This window comes from Peromyscus maniculatus, chromosome 9, assembly GCF_049852395.1.
Source record: "Peromyscus maniculatus bairdii isolate BWxNUB_F1_BW_parent chromosome 9, HU_Pman_BW_mat_3.1, whole genome shotgun sequence".
Classification (NCBI taxonomy): Eukaryota; Metazoa; Chordata; class Mammalia; order Rodentia; family Cricetidae; genus Peromyscus; species Peromyscus maniculatus.
The window spans coordinates 8,813,442-8,837,928 of NC_134860.1; the positions used below are offsets into that span (position 1 = coordinate 8,813,442).

A 24,487-nucleotide genomic window follows, 5' to 3' on the forward strand; every position below is an offset into this window, starting at 1 on the left:
CTTGCAAAAGGGCAGGTGATTTGACAAGTGAAGGGAACCCAGTGTTGTGTTCCCGTGACCTGGGTGGCCTCCAGCATGTAAGTACCCTGGGCTGACAGCTGCCTTGGGTAGTGTTTGTTCAGAGTGTGAGTTCCAGGCAGCATTCAGGAGCCAGAGAAGGCAGCTGCCGCAGGGATCCATCACTTGGATGCCTTTGGTTCTGCCTCTACCACACAGAGCCTTAGTTATCACTTCTGTGAAGTGGGCCACTGTCGAGGCCTGGACTCCTGACCTTCTGGCTTTGCCTGGGAGGAAGGAATTCCTGACCCAGTAAATTGCACTCATAGGAAGTCAATGGTCACGTCTGGTCAATGGTCAGTGTGACATGTGTCTTGTCCCCTCTCATCTCTGAGCCTTTGCACCCCAGGACCTTTCTCTGCCTTCTCTGACCATTCACAGCCAACCCAGAGCCTGGAGGACCCCTGCCTCACCTCCAAGGTGGTAGGCTATGTGCCCATCCCTTTTTTGGGTTACTGCCCCCACATGATCTTCTGAGTGGGCTCCAGGGCCCGAGCTGGGGATCTCAGAAGCAGGCCTGTATATGGGAGTAGCAGTGTCCTGGGGCCAACAGAGAGGGAGCCTAGGCTGGAGGGAAGGGCCCAGGAGCACTGGGGTTCAGAGTCCTTTGGAGGAGGACTCGAGGAAATGAAGCTGGAAGAGAGTCTGTCACTTCTGCCTCACCTTGCCTTAGTCTGGGGCCACCATCTAGTGAGATCATAGATGCTAGGAGTGAATCCACACCTATCTGAGCTTCCTCTTGACTGCATCCTATGATTTATTGCCTCTTCTTCATTGCCCATGTTCAGCATGAGTCAGCTGAGGCTGCTGCCGTTCAGGTTGGGACCGCAGGCCATAAGGTTCCTGGCCACACGGGATATCCCAGTGTTTGGTGGGAGCAGGATATCCTCTGGGCCGCCAACCACCATCCCAAGCAGCAGGAGTGGAGTCAGCTCCAGTTATGTGGAGGAGATGTACTTCGCCTGGTTGGAAAATCCACAGAGCGTTCACAAGGTTGGCGTCTGCCTTCTGCATTTCATGGGAGGGAAGCTGCTGGGGTGTATGGCGGGATGAGGGATTGCTGGGAATCCGCCATGGTCTTAGTCCCTGTGCGGTTGTGTGTCTGGGGAAGGGAGGCTCCTTGCTTTATGCTGATGAAACTGTGGTGGGAGGTGGCCCACCTGAAGGACCACGAAGACGCCTTGCTCAGCATGCCGGAGACCTGCCCTCCCAGGTTATGCTGAGCTCTTTCCAGATGGCCCTGGGATGAAATGAAGAAGATAAATGCCTGTGGATGTGTCATCTGATAAACTAATACCCCTTGATAACTAAAGGAGAAATGGGAGGACAATAAATAAACAGTCACATGATCCAGACTCAGGGAATATAAAAAGTCAAGAGGTCCCTCCCAGCCTACTACATGATTTATTCTTATTTTCTTCTCTTTCTGAGATTGTTTGTTTGTTTTTCGAGACAGGGTTTCTCTGTGTAGCTTTGCACCTTTCCTGGAACTCACTTGGTAGCCTAGGCTGGCCTCGAACTCACAGAGATCCGCCTGGCTCTGCCTCCCGAGTGCTGGGATTAAAGATGTGCACCACCATCGCCCGACCTGAGATTTTTTTTTTTTTTTAGGTAAACTTTTTGCAGACATAACAATTTCCCCTCTTTCCCACAAGTGACAGGGAACAATCCTGTTTTGTTCTTTGGCTTTCATTGGGCTGTCTTTCAGCTCTTTCCCTGTCAGTACATGAAGAGCCCATTGCTTATTTCTACCTACGTAGTAGTCCATCACAGGGATGCCTTGTGATAGACTTGTCCCCAGTAACAGACTTCTGGTCCACTTCTTGTCTCAATTGCCATGAACAGTGCTGCAGAGTGTAATCCTATGTGTGCACACAGCTAGCTGTAGGAATTCTCCCACTGGCACTACATGGGACTGAGCAGAGGGAAGCAGTCTTTCTGTGCTGAGAATGGGACCTGAGCCCTGGCACATGTGAGACAGGCTTCTCCCAGGAGCCCGGCCAGCAGTCCTCTCCGGGACAGCACTGTTACTCTCCCAGAACCCAGAAGTATCTCTGTGTGCGCACGTCTGCTCTTGCTTCCCTGTGAAGCAGCAGGGCCACACGTCCTCTTCAGCATGTCCTTGTAGTCACTGTGTGTTGGTAGTAAGTGTCCTATATCCATCCTAGCAAATGTACCTTCTCACAGAAGACTGCATACCTTTCCAGCTTCTGCCTTCATTTATTTAGCCAGTTGCTTATTGATAGTCATTTAGGTTGTTTGGACATCACCATTTTTATAAATAACCCTGAAGGGAACATCTGGACATACTTGTACATTGGTGGGTAAATTACCAGTAGTGGGATTATTATCTCAAAAGAACCACCTATACATAGATCTTGTGATCTATGCCGGCTATTCCACCATCTCCTAAGACCTGCAACCCAGTGTGCAAGGACAGATTGCCCTCAGGGCAGAAGTCCCTTCATAGCTGAACCCACACTCAAAGCTGCATTCCCTAGGAGAGCTGGGCAATGGGTAAAGGCCTGGGCTAGTAGAGGGGGTCCCTGAATTGAGGCTCTGGAAGGGCCCTGAGCACTATGGTTCCCAAGAACACTGAATGCTTTGGGGATCCCAGCTCTTCCTGACCTGGGTGAGGTCTTTTTTCTCCCTACCCAGTCCTGGGACAGCTTCTTCCGGAAAGCAAGGAAGGAGGCCTCTGTGGGCCCTGCTCAGTCACAGCCCCCAGCTGTCATCCCAGAGATCAGGCCATCGGTCTCAAGTTGCACCAAGACCAGCAAGCTGGTAGAGGACCACCTGGCAGTACAGTCCCTGATCCGTGCCTACCAGGTGAGAGCGGTCAAGGTGTGGGCAAGGAGGGTGGGGCAGGGTGCAGTCGGGATAGAAGCAGGGGTCTGAACTCTAACGTCACTTCTATTGAGAACCAGTCTTTGTCGTATGCTCTTTAGAGCCCAAAGCACCTCCCTGGTAGCCTTTGAGTATATTTGCTGGTTGTCTGTTTCCTCATGCTGTTAAGGATGCCCTAAGTGCCTAGAGGAACACTTAGTAGGTGATCAATTATGTTTAGTGTTAAGTGACTGTGGAACACTCTGACGCTTGGTAACCATTCTCTAGTCTGGGCATTCCAGGAAACAGGGACTGTTTACAGCAGAAGCTTCATTAGTGAAGATGGGATGAATTAATAATTTCCCAAACACGGCTCCCCCACCAGCTGCTCATTCTGGAGGCTTGGACTCTCTCACACTGGGTCCCTAGGCTGGGCCTGGTCTTTGGCAGCATGTCTTGGTGATGGTCCATGTTCTTGATAGAACAGGACTAATTGGAGGGCTGCTCTGGGGTTGATGCCATGACAGGTGCAATCACTGAGGATCTCTGTGGGAACTGGTGGCAGAAGGCATTTCACAAGGGAAGCAGGGCATGCAGGGGGTGATGCTAGGGAGCCTGGGTCCCGGAGAGACTTGGGGGGAGGGAGCAGCGAGCTGCTACATGGGCCTGGGAACACCGGGGCATTAGCAAATGGAAACAATGTGCTCTAAACCACTAGGCGCCCTCTGTGTGGGAGTATAAAGTGAAATTGAGTTAGCTGGGCGCCCCGTGCCTCTGGGTGTCGGGGTTCTCACTGGCCTGAGGACCCAGTAACTGTCATACCAGTAGAGCGAGCATCCATCCATCCATCCATCCATCCTCCCAAAGAACTCCAAAATCTGAGGTTTTTTTGAGGATCAATGTGACGTCAGAAGTGGAAAATTCCACACTTAATATTATGTGATGGATCGTAGTCAAAACACAGGCAGCCTAAGAACATTGTACAAAACCACATTTCAGCTCTGCATGTAAGGTTTTTTTGAGACCATAAACGAATTTCATGTTTAGACTTGGGTCCTGTCTCCAGCATATCTCATTATGTCTGTAAATATCCCTGAATCAAGAAGAGGGTGAAATACCAAATGCTGCTGGTTCCAAGTATTTCCAGTAAGGGATCTTCCAGTTCATTGTGTTTTCTTGACTGGGTGAAAGATGGCAAAAAGTGACCTCATGGTTGATCTTGATAAGAACAAGCAGAGTCGAACTGGAACTATATTGTATGGAGAGTAACATCCAGGATGTTGTGTGCGGGCCTTTATCTGGTCTTATCCCAGCGTAGTTCTTAGTTCTAGCCTGTGTGTGTGCGCGTGTGCGCGCCTGGAGAGGCTAGAGCAGGCCGTGTGGTGTCTTTCTTTTCATCTCTGCTTTATTGCCTTGAGTCTGTCATTGAGCTAGGGGTCCGTTGTTTTGGCTGAGTGAGCCAGCAAGCTCTGGGGATCCACCTGACTCCACTAGCGCTAGCTGAGGTTGCAGGCACACAAAGCCATGCCTAGCTGTGTGTGCGGGTGCTGGGGGTTTGAATTCAGTTCTGTGCTTGCAGAGTAAGTACTCTCAGCCACTGAGCTGTCTCTTCAGGCCATTTTGTCATGTAGCCCGGATGTCTGGCTTCAGACTAGCCATGTAGCCAAGGATGACCTTGAACTTCTCATTTTCTGGCCTCCATCTCAGGTGCTGAGATTATAGCCATGTACCACCATATCTGGCTTGCTTTTTTTTTTTTAAATTAGCCGGTACCAGATGCAGGATCCTCTGGATTCAGGATCACAATAAAGTCAAACGTTGCAGTGACTGATGTGCCTCCTGCACTCTTTTGCTCCCGCTTTGTGTGTGTGTGTGTGTGTGTGTGTGTGTGTGTGTGTGTGTGTGTTTGCCAGTTTTTGTGAAATGAGCTGTGGTTTTCCTGTAGAGGTTTTCTGAGTCAGGGTTTTGCTGCTTTCATCCACATAGTATCATTTCACCGGTCCCTTTGTCCATGTCAATGAGTATGGTGCACCAGAGGCTTCACCCACTGTGGACTTGATTCCCCCAGTCAGCTTCTTGGTGGGGATGAGATGGGCACTTCTGCAGTGAGCAGCCAAGGACGGTAAATGTTCTCTGCCTAGCTTCCCTTGTCCCTGAGGTACTGTTATGGGGTAGCTCCCGTTGTCCCTTACATCGAGATGGACGTGGTATAGCAAAGACAGATCAGAGGAAGCTCTTTATTTTTCCTTTTGACTGATTTCCAAAAATACGATGTTCTGTGCATCCTTCCTAAGTAACCAGTGAAGGTTGTCGTCATCCTCCTCCTTCCCCACCTTAGTAGTCTTTCTCTACAGACTAGGCTGGCTTTGAATTCACGATCTTCCTGCCTCAGCAATTGCTAAGATTACAGGTATGCACCACCATACCCACCTTTCTTCTTTTTATTTTTATTTTATGTGCATTAGTGTTTTACCTGCATGTATGTCTGTGTGAGGATGCCAGATTCCCTGGAACTGGAGTTACAGACAGTGGTGAGCTGCCATGTGGGTGCTGGGAATTGAACCCGGGTCCTCTGGAGGAGCAGCCGGTGCTCTTCACTGTTGAGTCATCTCTCCAGCCCCGTGTGTCTCTCTTTACAGTGTGTCTTTATTCCCAGTCCTGGCAGTGGTCAGCACCTCTTTGCTCTCTGATCTAATAAGATTCCCTCAGTCAGTCTTTGTCGTAGTTCGCTTCGGTTTGCAATTCGATACACCCGGGAATTCCTCAACTGAGGGATTGACTTAATCAGATTGGCCTGTGGACATGTCTGTGGAGCATTGTCTTAATTGCTAATTGATGTAAGGGGGCCCAGCCTGCAGTGGGCACTGCCTCTCCTAGGCAGTGGGCCTAGGTTGTGTTAGAAAGGTAGCTGAACCAGGCAGTGGTGGCGCACGCCTTTAACTGCCTTGAATCCCAGCACTCGGGGGCAGAGGCAGGTGGATCTCTGTGAGTTCAAGGCCAGCCTAGTTTACAAAGCAAGTTGCAGGACAGCCAGGAATGTTACACACAGAAAACCTGTCTAAGAAAAAAAAAAAAGAAAGGTAGCTGAGCAAGTTAGTGAGCAGTGAGCAGTGATCCTCCTGTCCTTGGATCCGCCCCTTGGTCTCTGCTTCACTTTATGCCTCCTGGTTCTTCTTGCCTTGGATTCCTGGCTTGACTTCCCTCTATAATGGACTGTAACCTGGAAGCCAAATTACTCTTTCCTCCCCAAATTGGTTTCGGTCAGTGTTTTATCACAACAGAAAAATGACCAGAATAGTCGTATATTTCCCCCTTCCAGAACCACCCAGGCTTCCAGGGAGTTCTGAGAATGTTCTCTATCAGTCTTGTCAGTGATTTCTAAAGAGTACTGGGAAGTGTGTGCTCTTTAGAAAGATAGCATGCATTATGGATTTATTCTGATGCAGCTGTATACTTCAAATGTAGGACTGACGGCTTGACCTCATCCATCTTAGGGCGCCATCTCCTTTCAAAGATGCCAACAGTGGATGTTCTCAGAGATGCCAGTGCGGTGGCTTATGTGATGTTTTCATAGCCCACACACAACAGTCTTAGAATAACAATTTCCCACTGTTGCTGCTGATTGGCAATAGGAGAGTTTATGAATTTTCCATTGGAGTTCTGTTCGTCTTCAGAGAATATTCCATTGGCCAAATGGAATCATTCTTCTCTGTATAGCTGTGCTTCTGTGAATATATTATTGTTTGTTACATCTTACTATTAATGTTTAAATCTTAATTTAGGTTTTTTGTTTTGTTTTGTTTGGTTTGGTTTGGTTTTTTTGGTTTTTCGAGACAGGATTTCTCTGTGTAGCTTTGCGCCTTTCCGGGAACTCATCACTCTGTAGCCCAGGCTAGCCTCGAACTCACAGAGATCCTCCTGCTTCTGCCTCCCGAGCGCTGGGATTAAGGGCGTGCGCCTGGCTTAATTTAGTTTTATAATTAAAATATTTGTAAGGTTCCAAAGTCAAATCTTCAAAACAAGATACTCCTTTTTTCTTCCCCATGGTTTTTCAAGATAATGTTTCTCTGTGTAGCCCCAGCTGTCCCGGAACTCACTCTGTAGACCAGGCTGGCCTCAAACTCATAGAGATCTGCCAGCCTCTGCCTCCGCCTCCTGAATGCTGGGATTAAAGGTGTACATCAACGAGATATCCTTAAAAGTCTGGTTCTTTGAAATCTTAGTCCTTCAATCCAATTTTTACAATTCCTATATCCTCAAAAGCCTGGTTCTTTGAAATCTTTTCTTTCAATCCAATGTTTACAATTACTATATTGTTCCATCTCTACGTACAATCATTTTTTTTGCTTCATGGAATCTTTTTAGTTTGTGATTTCTTCGAACGCCTGTATGTATTTTTAAAACTCTCTAATCAATCTTTTACTTTTTTCTTTACTATTTATTATTATTATTATTATTATTATTATTATGTGTGTACACGCACCAGTGCATGTATGGAAGAGCATGGAAGTGGATTCACAATAGCAGATGGGAATTTTCCTCACTTCTGTGTTTATTTTCCTTGCTCGTATGCCAGGCCCTTTGGGAGTTTCTGGAAATTCACACTTAGTAATGTTGTGTAGTGTCTAACTTAGTGTATAGGCTCTTGCTTATTTTTGCTCGCCCTGTGTTGTGCTTGTGAACTGGAGCTCCTGCCGTCTGTCATCAGGGGATCCATGGATGACAGCACAGTACGATGTGTGACCTCTTGAGACTCTCAATCTGCAAGTGGGGTGGATAAAGACATGTCCAGCCTTGCTATTTCCCCTTTTCCCAGATCCGAGGCCACCATGTGGCCCAGCTGGACCCCCTGGGCATCCTGGATGCAGACCTGGACTCCTTTGTGCCTTCAGACTTGATCACAACCATTGACAAATTGGGTAAGAGTTGTCACTTCCTGTCACCCTGGCAGTCACTAGCTGTGGCTTAGTGAGGAGTCTCTGGGCCCTGAAGCCTTGCCTGAGTTCAGCATATCTCTGGTTCTGTGTGGCTCTTTCTGCCTGTTCCAGTTATTACTGTACAGTGCCCCCAAGTGGGTTGTGTTCCCACCTGCAGTAGGGTCCACCACTTGTCCACACCCACGCTTATGCAGTAGGTGGGTGCACATCCTCCCTTCTCTTCCCACTGATGAATGGTCAAGGGCTTCCAGATAGGCCTGAAGGGTGGGTGCAGTGGGTACTGCTGGGATGCTCTCCATTCCTTACCCAACTTCATTGTTTCCTCTTCTTCTGCCTTGGGCTCCTTTCCAGCTTTTTATGACCTGCAGGAAGCTGATCTGGATAAGGAGTTCCAGCTGCCCACCACGACTTTCATTGGGGGCTCGGAGAACACTCTCTCTCTGCGAGAGATCATTCGTCGCCTGGAGGTGAGCCCGGGAAGGCATGTCTGGCTTAGTGAGCGAGTGGGGAGGGAGGGAGTGTGGGTGCTTCCTTTTTAGTCTCAAACTCTGGGGCCATCACCCCTCTTGCTGGTTCCTCATAGACTTTCCACCTGTTCCTCTTAGAGCACCTACTGTCAGCACATCGGCCTGGAGTTCATGTTTATTAATGATGTGGAGCAGTGCCAGTGGATCCGACAGAAATTTGAGACTCCCGGGGTGATGCAGTTTTCCAGCGAAGAGAAGCGGACCCTGCTCGCCCGACTGGTGCGCTCCATGAGGTCAGCACCACCCGATGGACAGCCTGCCTGCATGGCTGGAGGGCCACGCTTGGTGCCCTAGCTGGGAAACTAGCAGGGCCTAGCAAAGGAAGGCAGGCTCCTTGCTCCCACTGCTGGAGGCCTGCAGAAGCCCTGAGGCGGAGTATCAGGACCATATGCTCAGTTAGTGGGACCATCAGAGCCACATTGGTGGGCAGGGATGGGACTCCAGAGAAACACTACAGCAGAGGTCACACGGGCAGAAATAACAAGAGTGTGGCTCTGGGGATGACATGGCAGAATGCTGTCTCCGCATTGTCCCTGGCGTGGGTGAGTATGATGACACCGTTGGCAGGGTAGTGGAATGCTACCCACCGGTGACTTGGAAGAAGGGGCCTTCCAGCGCTGCAGGGCCTGGAAGTGCACCTGGCTCAGCTGCTGGATGCTAGCTGACTTTTTGAGTGCTGGGCCATGGGCTCAGCTTAGACTTTAGCAGGGTAGAGGTGTTGGGGCCTACACAGTAGCAGGAGGGTGGTGGGATGGAAGATGGCCTCTTGGGGGCCTTTGGCTATGAAAAGGTGTCTGGGAATGGATGCCAGCTGCTCTGCCAAGTGCTTCTTCTTGTTGGGTGAGTGTGACGTGGTGTCCAGTGTGGGTCCTGGACTATCCAGGAGGGAGGTGACTTTGTCCTTCTTGTGTCCTGGGCATTCAGCCCCCAGTGCTTGTGAAAAGCCCTCAGGAATCCCCACCCTCCCCTTCTCATCCCTTTTCCCCAAACAGGTTTGAAGACTTCCTGGCCAGGAAGTGGTCTTCAGAGAAACGGTTTGGCCTAGAAGGCTGTGAGGTCATGATTCCTGCTCTGAAGACCATTATCGACAAGTCTAGTGAGATGGGGATTGAGAACGTCATTCTGGGGATGCCACACAGGTAGGACCACTGACTTCCGCTTGCCATCCATGCTTGCTGTCCAGGCCTTGAGGAGAGAGAGGGTGGTGGGAGTCAGGGTGACGGGCATTGGTGGGACTTGATGGGTTCTCAGGGCTCCTGGTCTGGCCTGTTTGTCATAGCAAGAGTCAGATACTTGGTCAAAGCCACATGCAGCCAGGGCCCAACCAGATTCTCTGGTCATGTTGCTGCTTTCTCCAGCAGTTTCAGGACCTCGGACTGGGACACATTCTACTGGAAAGTCCTTTGGATAAGGGGATGTCAAGGGCGTGTGCTCAGGGATGTAAGAGTAGATGGCCCTGAGTTGGCCTATCTTGGACATAGGTCTGTAGAGATGGGATGAAGCTCTGTGTAAGTTGACTCCATGTTTCCCTTGATGAAGACTTGGAAGTTTCATTCCCTGCGATCTTTGGGACAAAGCCCTGTTGTGATCTAGAAAGCTGCTTGTGGTTGGGCTGGCACAGGTATGCGTTGCCTTAGGGAGTCTAGATGCATGGTGTGGAGAGCTTCTGTCCTGGCAGATGTGCCGGGAGCTGGAGGTTTGTCTGTCGTAGTCCTTTGAGGGGCCTGGAAATGCTCCGTGTCTGGTGGGGGGTTAGGCAGAGCTGGCCCAGTAGCAAGATGGCATGGAACACATGACTTGGTGTCTCAGGCTGTTAGCGCAACGGGAGAAGGTGGCACCTAGGAGACAGAGACATCTGTCAGATGGCTGTGCCCAGATCGCAGGGACCCCCAAAAGACCATCATGGAGACCGGATCCCATACGTAAAAGCAAAGAGCCTTTATTTCAAGCTTGGAGCTTGGTCTTTCTGTCCCATGCAGCGATGAGAGCAGAGAGCCCCGAGCCCAGGCAGGGTGGGGTTTTTATCATAGCAGAGGTTGGGGTGAGGGGATTTCCATGGTCCAAGACCCTGATTCCTCAATAGTTGACATTTGTCTAGGGGTATAGAGAATGTTTGGAATGTCAGGTATTTCCCCTTAGATACAGGCCTCCCTGGGTGGGGTCAACTTATGGCTTTTCCTATGTCTGGGTGTGGCCTGCCAGGAAGCCTGTCACAGAAGCTGTGTCTGGGCCTCTAAGCCGGTCATGGCAGCTGTGTGGTCAAGCTGTTTTACCCTCCCTACCCCCCACACACCTTTGCCTGGAGTGCTCTCTGAATAGTGGGGCCATTCTGGGCCAGTTCAGGCCTCCACAGTGTGAGTGGTAACCTTGAGGCTGTGGAGGGCTTTGTCCAGAGCAGCTGAGGAATGTTCCTTGGGTTCCTGCAGCCCATGGGACCTGTGTGTATGGGGGAAAGGGGCTGACTGGAAGGGGGCTCTGCTGCACTCGTGTGGAGCTGGGAGTCAGGCTTGGGGTCACTGTTGGCCTGAAGCTGATGGGCTCTGGAGAAAGTTTCGAGTCCCCTGTGTATTCCTATCAGGCTGGTGCCCACCCTGCGGTAAGTACCTTGAATAGGAAGTTCAGGCTGGGCTTAAGAATCTGGTCCGTGACTGCCACATTGTCCCTTCAGTTTCCCCCTAGTCTGAGTCCCCTCTGCCCTATCCTGCTGACAGCTGCTGCGGCCTGAGCTGGAGGGGCATATGAGCAGCCCTGCCGCCTCAGCAGACTAAGCATGGTGGAGGGGAGGTGCCAACGTAATGGGTTGGGTCAGTTTTGGCGGGGAGTGAGTGGGGACATGCTAGGTGGCTTGGTGGCTTCCTGCCTCTCCCCAGAAGGCTTTTTAAACCACTGATGTGCAGGGAGTCTGCCTGAAGGAAGCGGGCTGACTGGACCTATTCGTGTGCCTGGTATATACTGAAGCAGAATGCGGGGGGGGGGGGGGGGGCCGGGGGGCGGTTTGGGCCTTACTGGGGCTCCAGCAGGAAGAGTTCTGATAGGTCCCATGGCAGGTAAGGGAGTGGCTGGACTTGGCCAATGTAGGAAGGTGACCAGGTGTCAAGTGACAGCCCAGGACATTCTGGTCCTAGGGGCAGGCTGAATGTGCTGGCCAACGTGATCCGAAAGGACCTGGAGCAGATCTTCTGTCAGTTTGATCCCAAGCTGGAAGCAGCAGATGAGGTTGGTGATACACCCTAGTCCTGGGGCACACCGGGAGGGCCTGGTGTTTGGGAGGTGGGAGCCCCAGGAGGGCCTGGTGTTTAGGAGGGGGGCACCCCAGGAGGGCCTGGTGTTTGGGAAGGGGGTGCCCCAGGAGGGCCTGGTGTTTGGGAGGGGGGCACCCAGGAGGGCCTGGTGTTTGGGATGGGGATGCCCTGGGAGGGCCTGGTGTTTGGGATGGGGATGCCCTGGGAGGGCCTGGTGTTTGGGAGGTGGGCACCTCGGAGGGCCTGGTGTTTGGGAGGGGGGAGCCCCAGGAGGGCCTGGTGTTTGGGAGGGGGGCGCCCCAGGAGGGCCTGGTGTTTGGGAGGGGGGCGCCCCAGGAGGGCCTGGTGTTTGGGAGGTGGGCGCCTTGGGAGGTGGGCTGGGAGAGTCTGGGACTCGAGCTTCCAGACCAACAGCTGTGGAGATGGATGGACATGAAGAGTCATAGGGGTTGGGATGCATGCAGGTCACTAAGGCTTTGGGACTGGATGCTGCATGGGATAATCCAGGCCAACCTCACTATTTCCAGCTGGAAAAACAGGCTCAGAGAAGAGTGGGAGTGGGGTGGGGTTCCTGGAAGTTTCTCTTTTGAGGTTTTGTTGCTAACCCACCATCCTTTTATCAGCCTGGAATGGCTTGTTGGCTCCAGAGAGGCATGAGGGGCCTGGTGGCTTCCTCTCCCCATTAACCAGCCAAGGACATGCTTCTTGCTCCCACCCTGTGGCTTGCACGCCACTGAGGCTCCTGGCCGTGCCAAGCCCTCAGCCCTGCTGCCCCTTTTTCTCTCCTCTGCCTCGCTCAGGGCTCTGCCGGAATTTCCTGATCTGGACATCTTGTCTGTCCTTCCCTTCCCTCTCTGTTCTCTTTGTCTCTTCTCTGGCCTTTTTCAGCCTCCGTGTGTGTGTGTGTGTGTGTGTGTGTGTGTGTGTGTGTGTGTCTGTGTGCAACCCCATGTATCCATCCGTGTCTACATGCGCATCTGACCTTTTTTAGCCTCCGTGTGTGTGTATGTCTGTGTGTGTGTGTCTGTCTGTCTGTCTGTGTGCAACCCCATGTGTCCATCCATGTCTACATGTGCATCTGTTTTCTTCCAAGAGTGAGGAAGGAAGGGAGGGGCTTTGTCTCCAGAGCCCTCGCTCCCGCACAGGTGTTTGGTTGGTTAAGGTAACGGCCCAAGAACACCTGACACGTGGTGCCAGAGTAGGCCCAGGGCCCACACCTCTGGCTTCTAGCCCAGGGTCTCCCTGCATCCTGTTCATGTCCCGCAGCCACCTTCAAACCTTTGTTCCTCCATAGAATAGACACAAGTGCAGGAGACTTCATTGTTGTGGTGTGTCTGTGTGTGCTTGCTTACGTTTGTGGTGGGGTGTGTTCTCTGCAGACACATGGATTTTTGTCCAGGAGCCAGGAGAGCAGCTCGGGGAACTAGAGGTACCTGGCTGTTTCACACAAACGAAGTTGTCACTGTTCCACGTCAGCACATAAGACGCTCGGTCTGTTGGCTCCTTGCAGCTGCAGTGTTCTGTGTCAGAGCTCGGCCTGCTGACATGAGCATCCTCACCCTTTTAGTGAGCGTGTGGCTGTAGCTGTTAGGTGGTGTCTGAGAAGTGCAGGAACCTGGGCAAAGAGCGGACAGCATGTGCCTCCCATGGCTGTTTCGCCTTCTGTTGATTTTTCCTTCTTTGCCAATTGGATGGTGCAAAATGATTTATTTTTAACATTTCTTTTTTTTCCCCAGAGCTGAGGACCGAACCCAGGGCCTTGCGCTTGATAGACAGGTGCTCTATCACTGAGCTAAATCCCCAACCCCATTTTTAACGTATTTTTTGATATGAACCAAGTATTTTGAATCTCTTGAGGTGGTTGTTCTGTAAAGCCCCCTCCACAGCTTCTGTTCATTTTTCTTGGGACTTTGGAACGTCCCTTTACTAGTTTGCAAAGCCACTTTGCGCGCTGAGGGCAGTTAGCTCTTGCCCCACATGTGACTTATCAGCTGGTTTCCCCTTTGGGGTGCTTGGATTTTCTCTCCCTTGCTAATGGCAGATTTGTCCTGGCTTAGCCGCCTTACTGCATAGGGACTTTCTATTGTTTCGAAGGTAAGCTTTCTCTACTCCTAGATCCTAAAATATCTTCCAACCCTTCTCTGCATTTTGACTTCATTGGTGTGAGGAGGAAGGTAGCCATTGAGCTCTGGTATGTTCCAAGAAGCCTGGCAGGTTGGCTCAGTACTATCATGAGCTGCCCTTCATTCCCCATGGGGGTATTAGGTTCATCCTATCCCACCTTTATCCTCAGGGCTCTGGTGATGTCAAATACCATCTGGGCATGTACCATGAGAGGATCAACCGTGTCACCAACAGGAACATCACACTGTCGCTGGTAGCCAACCCTTCCCATCTGGAAGCTGTGGACCCTGTGGTACAGGGAAAGACGAAGGCAGAACAGTTCTACCGTGGGGATGCCCAGGGTAGGAAGGTGAGCTTGTCTGGGTCCCTGGGGTTAGGGTGGCATCTGAAGGTCAGCTTTTGAGAGCAGGGCTCTGAGAGACTGGATACTGAGGGCATGGATCCTGGGTCTCGATAGAAGAGGAAGTCGGGTGGGCTTCATAGGCTGGGGTACGGGATCCTGCTGGCTTATACCCTGCTATGCAGGTCATGTCCATCTTGGTCCATGGGGATGCCGCCTTCGCTGGCCAGGGTGTCGTCTATGAGACCTTCCATCTGAGTGACTTGCCTTCCTACACCACCAATGGCACAGTGCATGTTGTGGTCAACAACCAGGTAAGGGTGTGGGCTCCATGCCAGGTTGCATGCCCATTCCTAGAAGACCAGGCTTCTTGGATTGGTGGGGAAAGGGAGCCAGCCCTGGTGTTCATCCCACTGCCCTGCAATTCTCAACACTCGTGACATCAGGTAGAGAACATGTTACCTAGCTCGGGATACAACCTCAGGCAGGGAACCCGACCCCCAGCCCTGTGTCCTGGTCTGAGAAATTGGTAGCTACATAACAAATACATACATGTATTGAGCACACACAAATACATATATGTATGAACAAACATACATGTATTGAACACCGCTGTACCTGGAGAATATACATCCATAGGCTCAATGGACTATGGATCCAAAATATTCAGACCAGGTGTGGTGCTACCTGCCTGTCATTTCAGCACTGGGCTACATAGAAAGTTCATGGACAGTTTGAGCTATATAGTGAGATCCATCTCAGAAGATCCAAGGAGAGTGCTTGCCTAGATATGCAGGCCTTGGGTTTGAACCCAAACATCTCACACACACACATGCACACGAGTATTCAAGAAAAAACAAAAATTAAACCTGTACAAAACACACACAGGCTTTTTGTTGTTGTTCTTGTTCTCTAAAGTTTATAGTATAGTGACTGTTTCCATATTATTTACATTGTGTTAGGTATATGATTAACGGTATAGTGACAGATACAGATTCTGTGCAAAGACTACAGAATTTTGTATGGGAGGGGGGTCCTGAAGAAGAATCTCACAGGCCCCTGGAGACAGCCATCTGCAGCAGCGTAGAGGAGGTGGCGAGGATGGAGGGTGCAGTGCAGGAGCGGTGGGTGACCTTGGGCTCCCCTCAGCACATTGGTCTTCGTGGGCCGTCATGTTCCTTTCTTCCCAGGCAGCTGAGGTTAATACCAGCTAGAAACGCTGCGTTCTCTGCCTCATTTGCAGCAGCGTTTAATCTTTCTTGAGTTTTGCTGGGAGGCAGGACTTTAATAAGACTGCCTTATAGATGAGGATACTGAGGTTGGGAGCTGAAACATCTTGCCCAAAGCTCGAGAGTCACTCTGGTCGATCAGATCCCCCGGGCCAGTGTACCCGTGAAGCAAAGGGATTGGTAGAAACGCGGCTCAGCTTTCCTGCTGCCCCGTAGCAACTGCGGTCATATCTGGTCAAGGACTTATTCTCTATTACCCCTTCGTGTCTCCTGTATGTCCTAGGTACCCCAGTAGTCCCCCTCCCCCAGCTCCTTCTCCTGAGTGAGTTCCAGCACAGCCAGCAGGGCTCCACAGAGAAACCCTGCCTCCAAAAACAACAAACAAAAAGTACGCAGCGGGGGCACATCTGGCTTCTCTTGCCCTTGCAGATTGGCTTTACCACAGACCCCCGAATGGCTCGCTCCTCACCTTACCCCACTGACGTGGCACGCGTGGTCAACGCACCCATCTTCCATGTGAACGCGGATGACCCGGAGGCTGTGATCTATGTGTGCAGTGTGGCAGCTCAGTGGAGGAATACCTTCAACAAAGATGTTGTTGTGGACCTGGTGGGTCTGGGGTACTGACTGAGGCCAAGGCAGGGGTGGGGTGGATGGCTTATCCCTGCTGTGCTGGGTATGCTTGGGGGTGCTGGAGCCAAGGATGGGGTGAGTAGCCCATCCCTGCCTTGCCAAGACAGTCAGGTGTGTTTGAGGGTGCTGGCGCCAGAGCAGGCTTAGTGGCCTTTGGAGGTACTGGGGTTAGAGCAGGGATGGGGGCCCTTTCTGCTTTGCTGGACAAGCTTGGTATCTTTGAGGGTGCTGGGGCCGGCAAACTGCTGAAGGCCCATCTTGATGAGCCAAGCTGGTTAGATCTTCAGTCACATCTTCACTAAGGGCTGGAAGTGCTTCTAGAAGGAGAGTTCGTGTCACTAAGAACCATCTGTGCCAAGGCTTTGGCATGGAGCATTCATTCAGTGACAGGCCAGAGTGGATCATTCAGATGGTGCCCTGCCTGCGTGTGCAGCTGCGCACACAGCCTACTGTAGTAGGGACCGACACCCCCTCCCCCCCCCGACTGCCCCTGCAGGTCTGTTACCGCCGGCGTGGCCACAATGAGATGGACGAGCCCATGTTCACACAGCCGCTCATGTACAAGCAGATCCACAAGCAGGTGCCCGTGCTGAAGAAGTACGCAGACAAGCTCATTGCCGAGGGCACGGTCACTCTACAGGAGTTTGAGGTAGGCAGGCGGGACATCCGGGCATTGGGACAGCATTGGGACAAATCTCAGATGGACAGACTGGGGACATGGGATGGCTAGAGATGACATCAGCCTGGTACTAGACACTGAAGATTTAAAGGAGTAGCTGATGTCCTTCGTTTCCAAAAGTTCCTGGTTCTAACAGGGCACGAGGAATTAAGGATATGGTTGCAGCCGGGTGTGTGCTGTGATGGGGAGAAACCAAGTTTCAGGCAGGAAAGGGGCTTTCTATGGGGATGTCCTGTAAGGGTCTTCTAAGAGGGCCCCTTCCGCTGTGATCATGCCGGAAGTTGTCTATGGACATGTTAGCCCTTCTGCCTTTCTGGACGGAACCTCTGAAAACAAGGTCTGAGCCTCTGCGCTGTCCTCTGGATCAGACTGAGCATGCTCCAGGCTCATCAGGCTTTGGAGTGTCTGTCTAGGACCGCTCTGAACTCTGCTAGGGCTCTGACCATGGCATCCCTACAAACCAAGAGAGTTCTAGAACCTGGTGACGGAGACCAGGGCTTTTGAGTCTGGACCGACTGACCCTCTTAGATGCCCAAGATGTCAGTGTCTGTCCACACCTTCCTCTCGATTCCAGGAAGAAATTGCCAAATATGACCGCATCTGTGAGGAGGCATATGGCAGGTCCAAGGATAAGAAGATCCTGCACATAAAGCACTGGCTGGACTCCCCCTGGCCTGGTGAGTGAGGCGCATGCGGCTCAGTGATTCCCCCACCGAACCTCCTTCAAGCACCGGCAGAAACAGGACTGTGGTGGCTCTGGAAGGGCAGTCACTACAGAGCTAGAGGCTGAGGCTCAGTCCTGTCATGCAGGTGTGACCTGTTCCTGCAGGTGGAGGCTGGCCAACGTGGAGGAGGTGGTGTTAGATCAAGTGTGTCCACCTAGGACTTACCAGGGGTTGGGGTGGGAGGTCCTGGGTGTGTCCACTCAGAGGGCCCCTCTGCTGGGCAAAGCTGGGTCAGCTATGACCCCAGGGTCCAGGGGAGTGTTGGGCAGGTGTAGGAGCCACAGCTGTGGCTCTTGAGCTGTGGCAGGCCCCAAGCGTATATGTTGATGCCTCTCAGGGGGAATTTCTCTTCTGGGACAGAAAACTGACCGGGAGTGTCAAAAGTCCCACCGCCAGTGTGTGCATGGATTCTGTCCCCTCAGGCTTCTTCAATGTGGATGGCGAGCCCAAGAGCATGACATGCCCTACCACGGGCATCCCTGAGGACATGCTGACCCACATCGGCAATGTGGCCAGCTCTGTGCCCCTGGAGGACTTTAAGATCCACACAGGTAAGCTGACAGTGTACCCTGCAGGGAGATTTGTTGGGATCCTAAGTGGGGGACAAAGCTTGTGGCATGTCCCTGCTTAGCCTCTTGGTGTCCTGGTTCAGCTCGCAGAGCCTCATGTGGGCCCCTTCCCATGTTACTGCTCTTCTCTCACTGGATGTGGGGAGTTAGACATTCGTGGACACCACATTACAACTGGGTGTCAGGGCGTGGTCTTAGATTGGTACCTTGAATCTGCCAAAGGCGGTTTCTAGTGTATCTGTGGGCCATGTAGGAGAACAGGGAAGCGGGGCATCTGTGGAGGGTGTAGGGGAAGAACCTGGAACATAGGAAGATTTATGCTGGCAAGGAGAACATGGGTGTGCCCCTGCCCAGGACCATGCCCGGGGATAGCCCCATGAGTTCCTGGCTTGTGAGCCTGGCTAGTAGGTGGTCACTGACTCTAGCCCCTTAGCTGTGGCCACTGTAGTTTCTGTTTGAGAAGCTTGGGGCCTCATGGCTATAGGAGGATGTCTGTATCTCCTCCAGATAGCGTCTGGGAGCACAGCTCTCTCCCATTGATAGAACTGAGGCTTAGTCTGAGCTCTGCCCACCTTGCAGGCTCTCGGTGGGTGTGTGGCATTAACCTTAGCCCCTTCTTCTGGAGAGCAGGGACAGTCCTCCATGGGATTGTCGGAGAGAACCCTGACCCAGTACATTACAGCTTCCTCCTTTGTGAGGAAGCCCAGATCAGCCCTGGTGTGGCTGCAGGTTGGGAGGAGAGTCCGCAGGAGCCCACCTACAGCCTTTGCTTTCTCATTGAGCACCCACCCCAGGGCGCTGGTGCTGTAGTCCTCCAGGACAGTTCCTCGGGTCCCCTTCCCACAGGCCTCTCTCGCATCCTGCGTGGCCGTGCAGACATGACCAAGAAGCGCACGGTGGACTGGGCATTGGCAGAGTACATGGCCTTCGGTTCACTGCTAAAGGAGGGCATCCATGTGCGGCTCAGTGGCCAAGATGTGGAGAGGGGCACCTTCAGGTGAGGCTGAGGCAGGCTGGGGCCCTGGCCTCCCGGCTGGTCATGTCTTTATTGAGTTCATGGATTTCATAACTCAGCAATACAGAGGAGGGAAGGAGCATGTTGCTGTGGAATCCTTCTTGGTATAACCATTCCACAGGACCTTATAGGTTTATTTGGGGACAATAATAGGACTTGTCTACCTGCTGTTGCCCAGGTCTGGAGTAGATGACAGTCTACCTGTTCTTGTCCCTATCCCAATTTCTCTCCCCAGCCACCGGCACCATGTTCTTCATGACCAGGAAGTTGACCGGAGGACGTGTGTCCCTATGAATCACCTGTGGCCGGACCAGGCACCCTATACCGTGTGCAATAGCTCTCTCTCGGAGTATGGAGTTCTCGGTGGGTGGGGTGCCTTCGGGTCTGAGAGGGCAGGTGATCTCAGAGATTGGGAAGGGGGACAGATACTAAGATGACCATTTCTAGAGCGGTTTGGGAGGTGAGATCATGTCACACATGGTCTAGCAGGCATCTCAGGGGGAGGAGATGCTTGCTTTGTTTTCTCTGACACCTAAACCCTTTCCCTGGATACAAACACAGAGGGTCCAGACACGAAAGTCCAGTAGAGTCCATAGCAGTGTGGAGCCACTGACTGCCTGGTGCTAAGCCTGGCCCTGACCTACATGGTCTTAAGCCCATCTTTTCTTCTCTGTCCTGCACCCCAGAGCCTGACTCCATAAGGACATGCTTCCTCTCAGCTTACCTGAAGCCAGCATACTTGCCCTTTCACTTCCTCTTCCTGGGGTTCACCCCACATGTGGGGAGTCACCTGGGCTTGTGCCTACCCTTTCCAGGAGCTTTGTCCATATTTTCAGGGGTCTTATTGGTGGATGGTCTGTGTAGTGTCCCCAAGTTGTTTTTAGACTTGGCTCCTGGGCCACATAAGGCTGATCATGGCAGCATATGGTGTAAGAAAAGCATGCACCGCAAAGGCAGAGGCAGGCAGATCTGTGAGTTCAAGGCCAGCCTGCTCTACAAAGTGAGTTCAGGACAGCCAGGGCTGTTATTCAGAGAAACCCTGTTTCGAAAAACAAAACAAAAAGACAAAACAGGGGCTGGAAAGATATAGCTTAGAGGTTAAAAGCACTGGCTGCTCTTCCAGAGGTCCTGAGTTCAATTCCCAGCAACCACATGGTGGCTCACAACCATCTGTAATGAGATCTGTATAATGAGATCTGGTGCCCTCTTCTAGCGTGTAGGCATACATACAAGCAAGTAGAATACTGTATACATAATAAATAAATAAATCTTTAAAAAAAATTAAAAAAAAAAAAAGACAAAACAAAAACAACAAAGAAAAGCATGCTTCCACATCCAGGAAGACACATCCAGGCCTCTGTGGCCCAATGAGCCCCTGGCTCACTCTGGCCTATCAGGAAGGCCAGGTTAGGACCAGGAGCATAGAGGGAGGAAAGGCTGGGTTTAACTGCAACCACTGCTGCTTGGTGACGTTGCACTGAACTCTGTCTCGGTGTCCTTTGCCCAGGCTTTGAGCTGGGCTACGCCATGGCCAGCCCCAACGCCCTGGTCCTCTGGGAAGCTCAGTTTGGTGACTTCCACAACACAGCCCAGTGCATCATCGACCAGTTCATCAGCACTGGCCAGGCCAAGTGGGTGCGGCACAATGGGATCGTGCTCCTGCTGCCTCACGGCATGGAGGGCATGGTGAGGGCTGGAGGCCCTGGCGGGCCTAGCCTGGCGGGGGCAGGGTCACTCCTTGGTCCCTTGAAGAGCCTTCCGGGTCCCTGGAACCAGTGAGCCAGACTTGTGGGCAAGGTGGGAACAGCACAGCCAGGGTTTATCTGCCCCTTGGAGCCATCTAGGCACCCCAAGCCTGGGGTCTCTGCAGTCTTGGTCTGGGTCACCTATGTATTTTCAGGGTCCAGAGCACTCCTCAGCAAGGCCAGAGAGGTTCCTGCAGATGAGCAATGACGACTCCGATGCCTACCCAGTGAGTGCTGCCTGCTGTCCCCATGTGAGGAGTAGAGCCTAGGTGTAGAGTGCCAGTCCTAGCCACCAGTATCCGCTGCAGGTGTTCACTGAGGACTTCGAGGTGAGCCAGCTCTACGACTGCAATTGGATTGTGGTGAACTGCTCTACACCAGCTAGCTACTTCCATGTGCTGCGCCGACAGATCCTGCTGCCCTTCCGCAAGCCAGTGAGCTGCCCCTAGCCCGTTAGCGCGGCGGCGACAGGGCAAGAGTTGAATGTGGGGAGCCCTGGCTGGGGAGGGGCTGCTAGCAGCTGGCTCTTTACCTTCCAGCTCATTGTCTTCACACCCAAGTCCCTGCTGAGGCACCCCGATGCCAAGTCCAGCTTTGACCAGATGGTGTCCGGTAGGTGCCTTATCTGGACCTGTTGGGTCACCTTCACTGGGATGGTGATCTGTGTGAGGCCTGGTGGCTGATGTGTGCTTTCTGCCCCTGGAGCTCCCCTGTCTCCCCGGCTGTCCTCATTGGCCCTTCAGCAGCTCCAGTCCTGGTCCTCACCCACCACAGCATTGGGAGATTGGCACCTTGGCTAGATCAGATCACTTGGAGTAAGGTGTCTGAGTACTGTGTGGCTCTCTTAACCATCAGTAAGGGCCAACAAGAGGCGTGACAGTGGCAGAGCAGTGTCTGATTTGCCGAGTACTGAGTATCACTCACTCACTATATTTTCACTCGTGAACTAAATAAACATTGCTGGGAATCTGGTTGCGCTCTCCCCAAAGCACTCAGCTTCTTTGACCTGAGAATCAGGGACCAGGTGAAGCACATGAGGACTTGAAGTGTGACTTGGTAGGGTATTGGGGAGGCACAAGAATGAAGCCCTGTGGCCAACAGAGCAGCTCTGTCTTGGCTGAAACCTGAGTAGTAGTGTCGGGACCAGGTTTAGCCAGTCAGGGCCTCGGCAGCATGGATAGTTGAGGGGTTGTTTGTTTGTTTTCATCTGTGTGTGTCCATCGTGGAAAGGCGGCTGTAGTGGGCCATCAGAGCTCCACAGTGTCACCGGACCCTGATGGATGGGCAGCTCTGCCCTCCCCAGCAGCAGTCGCCCTCTGTGTCCCAGGGTCCTCACTTGAGCTGTGGTGACATCGGAACACCATAGTAGCTTCCTGAGAAGTTTGGCAGCATGCTTGACTTCGGGAGGGAGAAATGGCCAAGGCTGGGAGATGGAGACTGCTGCAGGGCTAAGGGAGGAGGAATGTACAGTGACCTCCCACCAGCTTCTCACCTTGGCACATGGAGGCCGAGTGCCATGTGTAATGTGGGCACAACTGGAGGGGACAGATCCAGAGCAGAATGGTGCTATCATGGGTCCATCGTGTTACCCTCTCTGTCCCTCGGGGCTCCTCCTGGTTCCTGTACCCCACACTTGGAATGTTTGTGTTCCTAGAGCTCTGCTCTTGTCCACGGAGCTGTCTCTACTCTCCCTGTGGCAACACAGGGTATCATCTGCCCTTTATTCCATCATTGGGATCAAAAGCTGTCTGATGTAAATAGTCTGATGTGAATAAGCTCAGTAGCCAGGAAGAGCCCATGGATGCTTGGGGTGCTGAGCGTCCCATTGCCCTTCTGGTGCCGATACCCCTGAGGTTTCCGGTCTACCCCTTAGGAACTACCTTCCAGCGGATGATTCCAGAAGATGGCCCCGCTGCACGGTCTCCTGGGCAGGTACAGCGGCTCATCTTCTGCACAGGAAAGGTGTACTATGACCTGGTAAAGGAACGCAGCAGCCAGGGCCTGGAGGAGCACGTGGCCATCACACGCCTGGAGCAGGTTGGCTGGGTCTCTTGAGCACTGGTCGTGATGGACAAGTTCCACCGGCCAGCCTCTGGCTCTGGGCAGTGCGTGGGCGGTGAGGCACAGAGCAGGCCCTGCACATGCATGCTGTCCCTCCTTGACTGTGCCATTTGTATCCCCAGATCTCGCCATTCCCTTTTGACCTGATCATGCGGGAGGCAGAGAAGTACTCGGGTGCCGAGCTGGTGTGGTGTCAGGAAGAGCATAAGAACATGGGCTATTACGACTACATCAGTCCTCGCTTCATGACTCTCCTTGGCCGCTCCCGGCCCATATGGTACTGGGCTGGAGGGTTCACAATCTACCTCCCACCTCCGCTAGCCTGCCTTTGGCTCTTGAGCCTGGGAACCCCCTACTGGCTTTTCCTGCCTCATTGGTGGTGCCATCCAGAACCAGCCTCTGCCCTTCTCTGCCAGGCATTTGAGTCCCTACAGGCTCTGAGCTCCCTGTCTGCAGCTTAGCTTCCCTGTCGGGGTTGCGGGTATTGCCAGTGTGACCTTCAAGGAGAAGTCAGCCTAAGTATTCTGCAGCCCAGATCAAACTACAGACCCTCCCGAATGACCCACATCTTCCCCCTTTAACCTTAGCCCCTAGCCTTGGTACTTCCTCCCCTCTGCCAGAGAGTGACGGGATAGGCTGTGTGTGCAAGCCAGCCTCCTGAGAAGCCTAGCAGGTGGCAGCCCCTCATGCTCAGTGTGGGCATCTTTGTGATGATGGGGCCACCACATGGAAAAGCCAAAAGTGTGTTTGCTCCCCAAGTCTCTGGGGTGCGGCGTGATGGTTGTCTCCCTGGCCACGGAGCGGGCGTCTCCCCGCTGTGTCGGTTCACAGCACACTGAGAGGACCGCCCTGGCAGGCAGTCTTCCTCATTTGTTTGACCTTGCAGCTCTAGAATGAGAGTGTGTGCAGCTAGCCCGGCTCCTTCCCTTAGCTGACTCTCCTCCTCCTCCAGGTATGTTGGCCGGGACCCAGCAGCTGCGCCAGCCACTGGAAACAAGAACGCTCACTTGGTGTCGCTGAGGAAGTTTCTGGATACTGCCTTCAACCTGAAGGCCTTCGAGGGCAAGACCTTTTAGGACGAGGCCAGACCTGCTCAGGTCTCGCTGAGGGAGGTTATCTGGGAACTCTGGGGGCCCCAGACAAACCGCTCATGTAGCCGAACCACATTCATGTAGCAGTTGGGACCAAAGCCTGGCTTTGGTCTCTGTTATTTCAGAATCGGTCAGGACCAAGAGTTAGCATTCCTTAAATGAAGGGGCTGTAGATGTACTCTGTACTCTATTCCACCCCCTCTGCTGACCTCTCTGGATATCTCTCTCTCTCTCTCTCTCTCTCTCTCTCTCTCTCTCTCTCTCTCTCTCTCTCTCTCTCTCTCTCTCTCTGTAGTGGTCTTGTCTCTAGTCAGTACCATCCTGGTTGTCTTAGTTACCATCCATCCTGTTGTCTCCATCCATAGATTCAAAGAGATGCTCTCTGTTGTGCTCTTAGAAGTAGAGATTTCAATGCCGGGCGGTGGTGGCGCACGCCTTTAATCCCAGCACTCGGGAGGCAGAGGCAGGCGGATCTCTGTGAGTTCAAGGCCAGCCTGGGCTACCAAGTGAATTCCAGGAAAGGCACAAAGCTACACAGAGAAACCCTGTCTTGAAAAAAGTAGAGATTTCAGCAATAACAGCAGGTGAGGCTCAACCTCACTGGGAGACATGGGGAGATGTAGCGCACTTGTGTGAACCAAAGTAGGAAACCAAAGAGCAGAGGAATAAAGACATGCTTGGGAAAGA

The 24,487-nt window shown here is 52.5% G+C and overlaps 1 protein-coding gene across 6 annotated transcripts in view; it reads left to right on the forward strand.

The window, feature by feature from the left end:
• Ogdhl (oxoglutarate dehydrogenase L) overlaps positions 1-24,487 on the forward strand; it is a 27,679-nt gene extending 3,192 nt beyond the window's left edge. For all 6 annotated transcript variants that reach the window (XM_015995642.3, XM_006976727.4, XM_076544344.1 and 3 more), the window contains 22 exons: positions 846-1,050; positions 2,716-2,886; positions 7,700-7,802; positions 8,172-8,287; positions 8,426-8,580; positions 9,340-9,486; positions 11,473-11,563; positions 13,883-14,062; positions 14,239-14,367; positions 15,712-15,891; positions 16,412-16,564; positions 17,169-17,271; positions 17,742-17,870; positions 18,735-18,885; positions 19,139-19,266; positions 20,411-20,589; positions 20,804-20,875; positions 20,957-21,082; positions 21,188-21,260; positions 22,522-22,685; positions 22,832-22,986; positions 23,662-24,487. In XM_015995642.3, coding sequence (XP_015851128.1) covers positions 847-1,050; positions 2,716-2,886; positions 7,700-7,802; positions 8,172-8,287; positions 8,426-8,580; positions 9,340-9,486; positions 11,473-11,563; positions 13,883-14,062; positions 14,239-14,367; positions 15,712-15,891; positions 16,412-16,564; positions 17,169-17,271; positions 17,742-17,870; positions 18,735-18,885; positions 19,139-19,266; positions 20,411-20,589; positions 20,804-20,875; positions 20,957-21,082; positions 21,188-21,260; positions 22,522-22,685; positions 22,832-22,986; positions 23,662-23,785 — 3,033 coding nt within the window. In that variant the 5' untranslated portion in view covers position 846 and the 3' untranslated portion in view covers positions 23,786-24,487. The remainder of the gene's footprint in view (positions 1-845; positions 1,051-2,715; positions 2,887-7,699; positions 7,803-8,171; positions 8,288-8,425; positions 8,581-9,339; positions 9,487-11,472; positions 11,564-13,882; positions 14,063-14,238; positions 14,368-15,711; positions 15,892-16,411; positions 16,565-17,168; positions 17,272-17,741; positions 17,871-18,734; positions 18,886-19,138; positions 19,267-20,410; positions 20,590-20,803; positions 20,876-20,956; positions 21,083-21,187; positions 21,261-22,521; positions 22,686-22,831; positions 22,987-23,661) is intronic.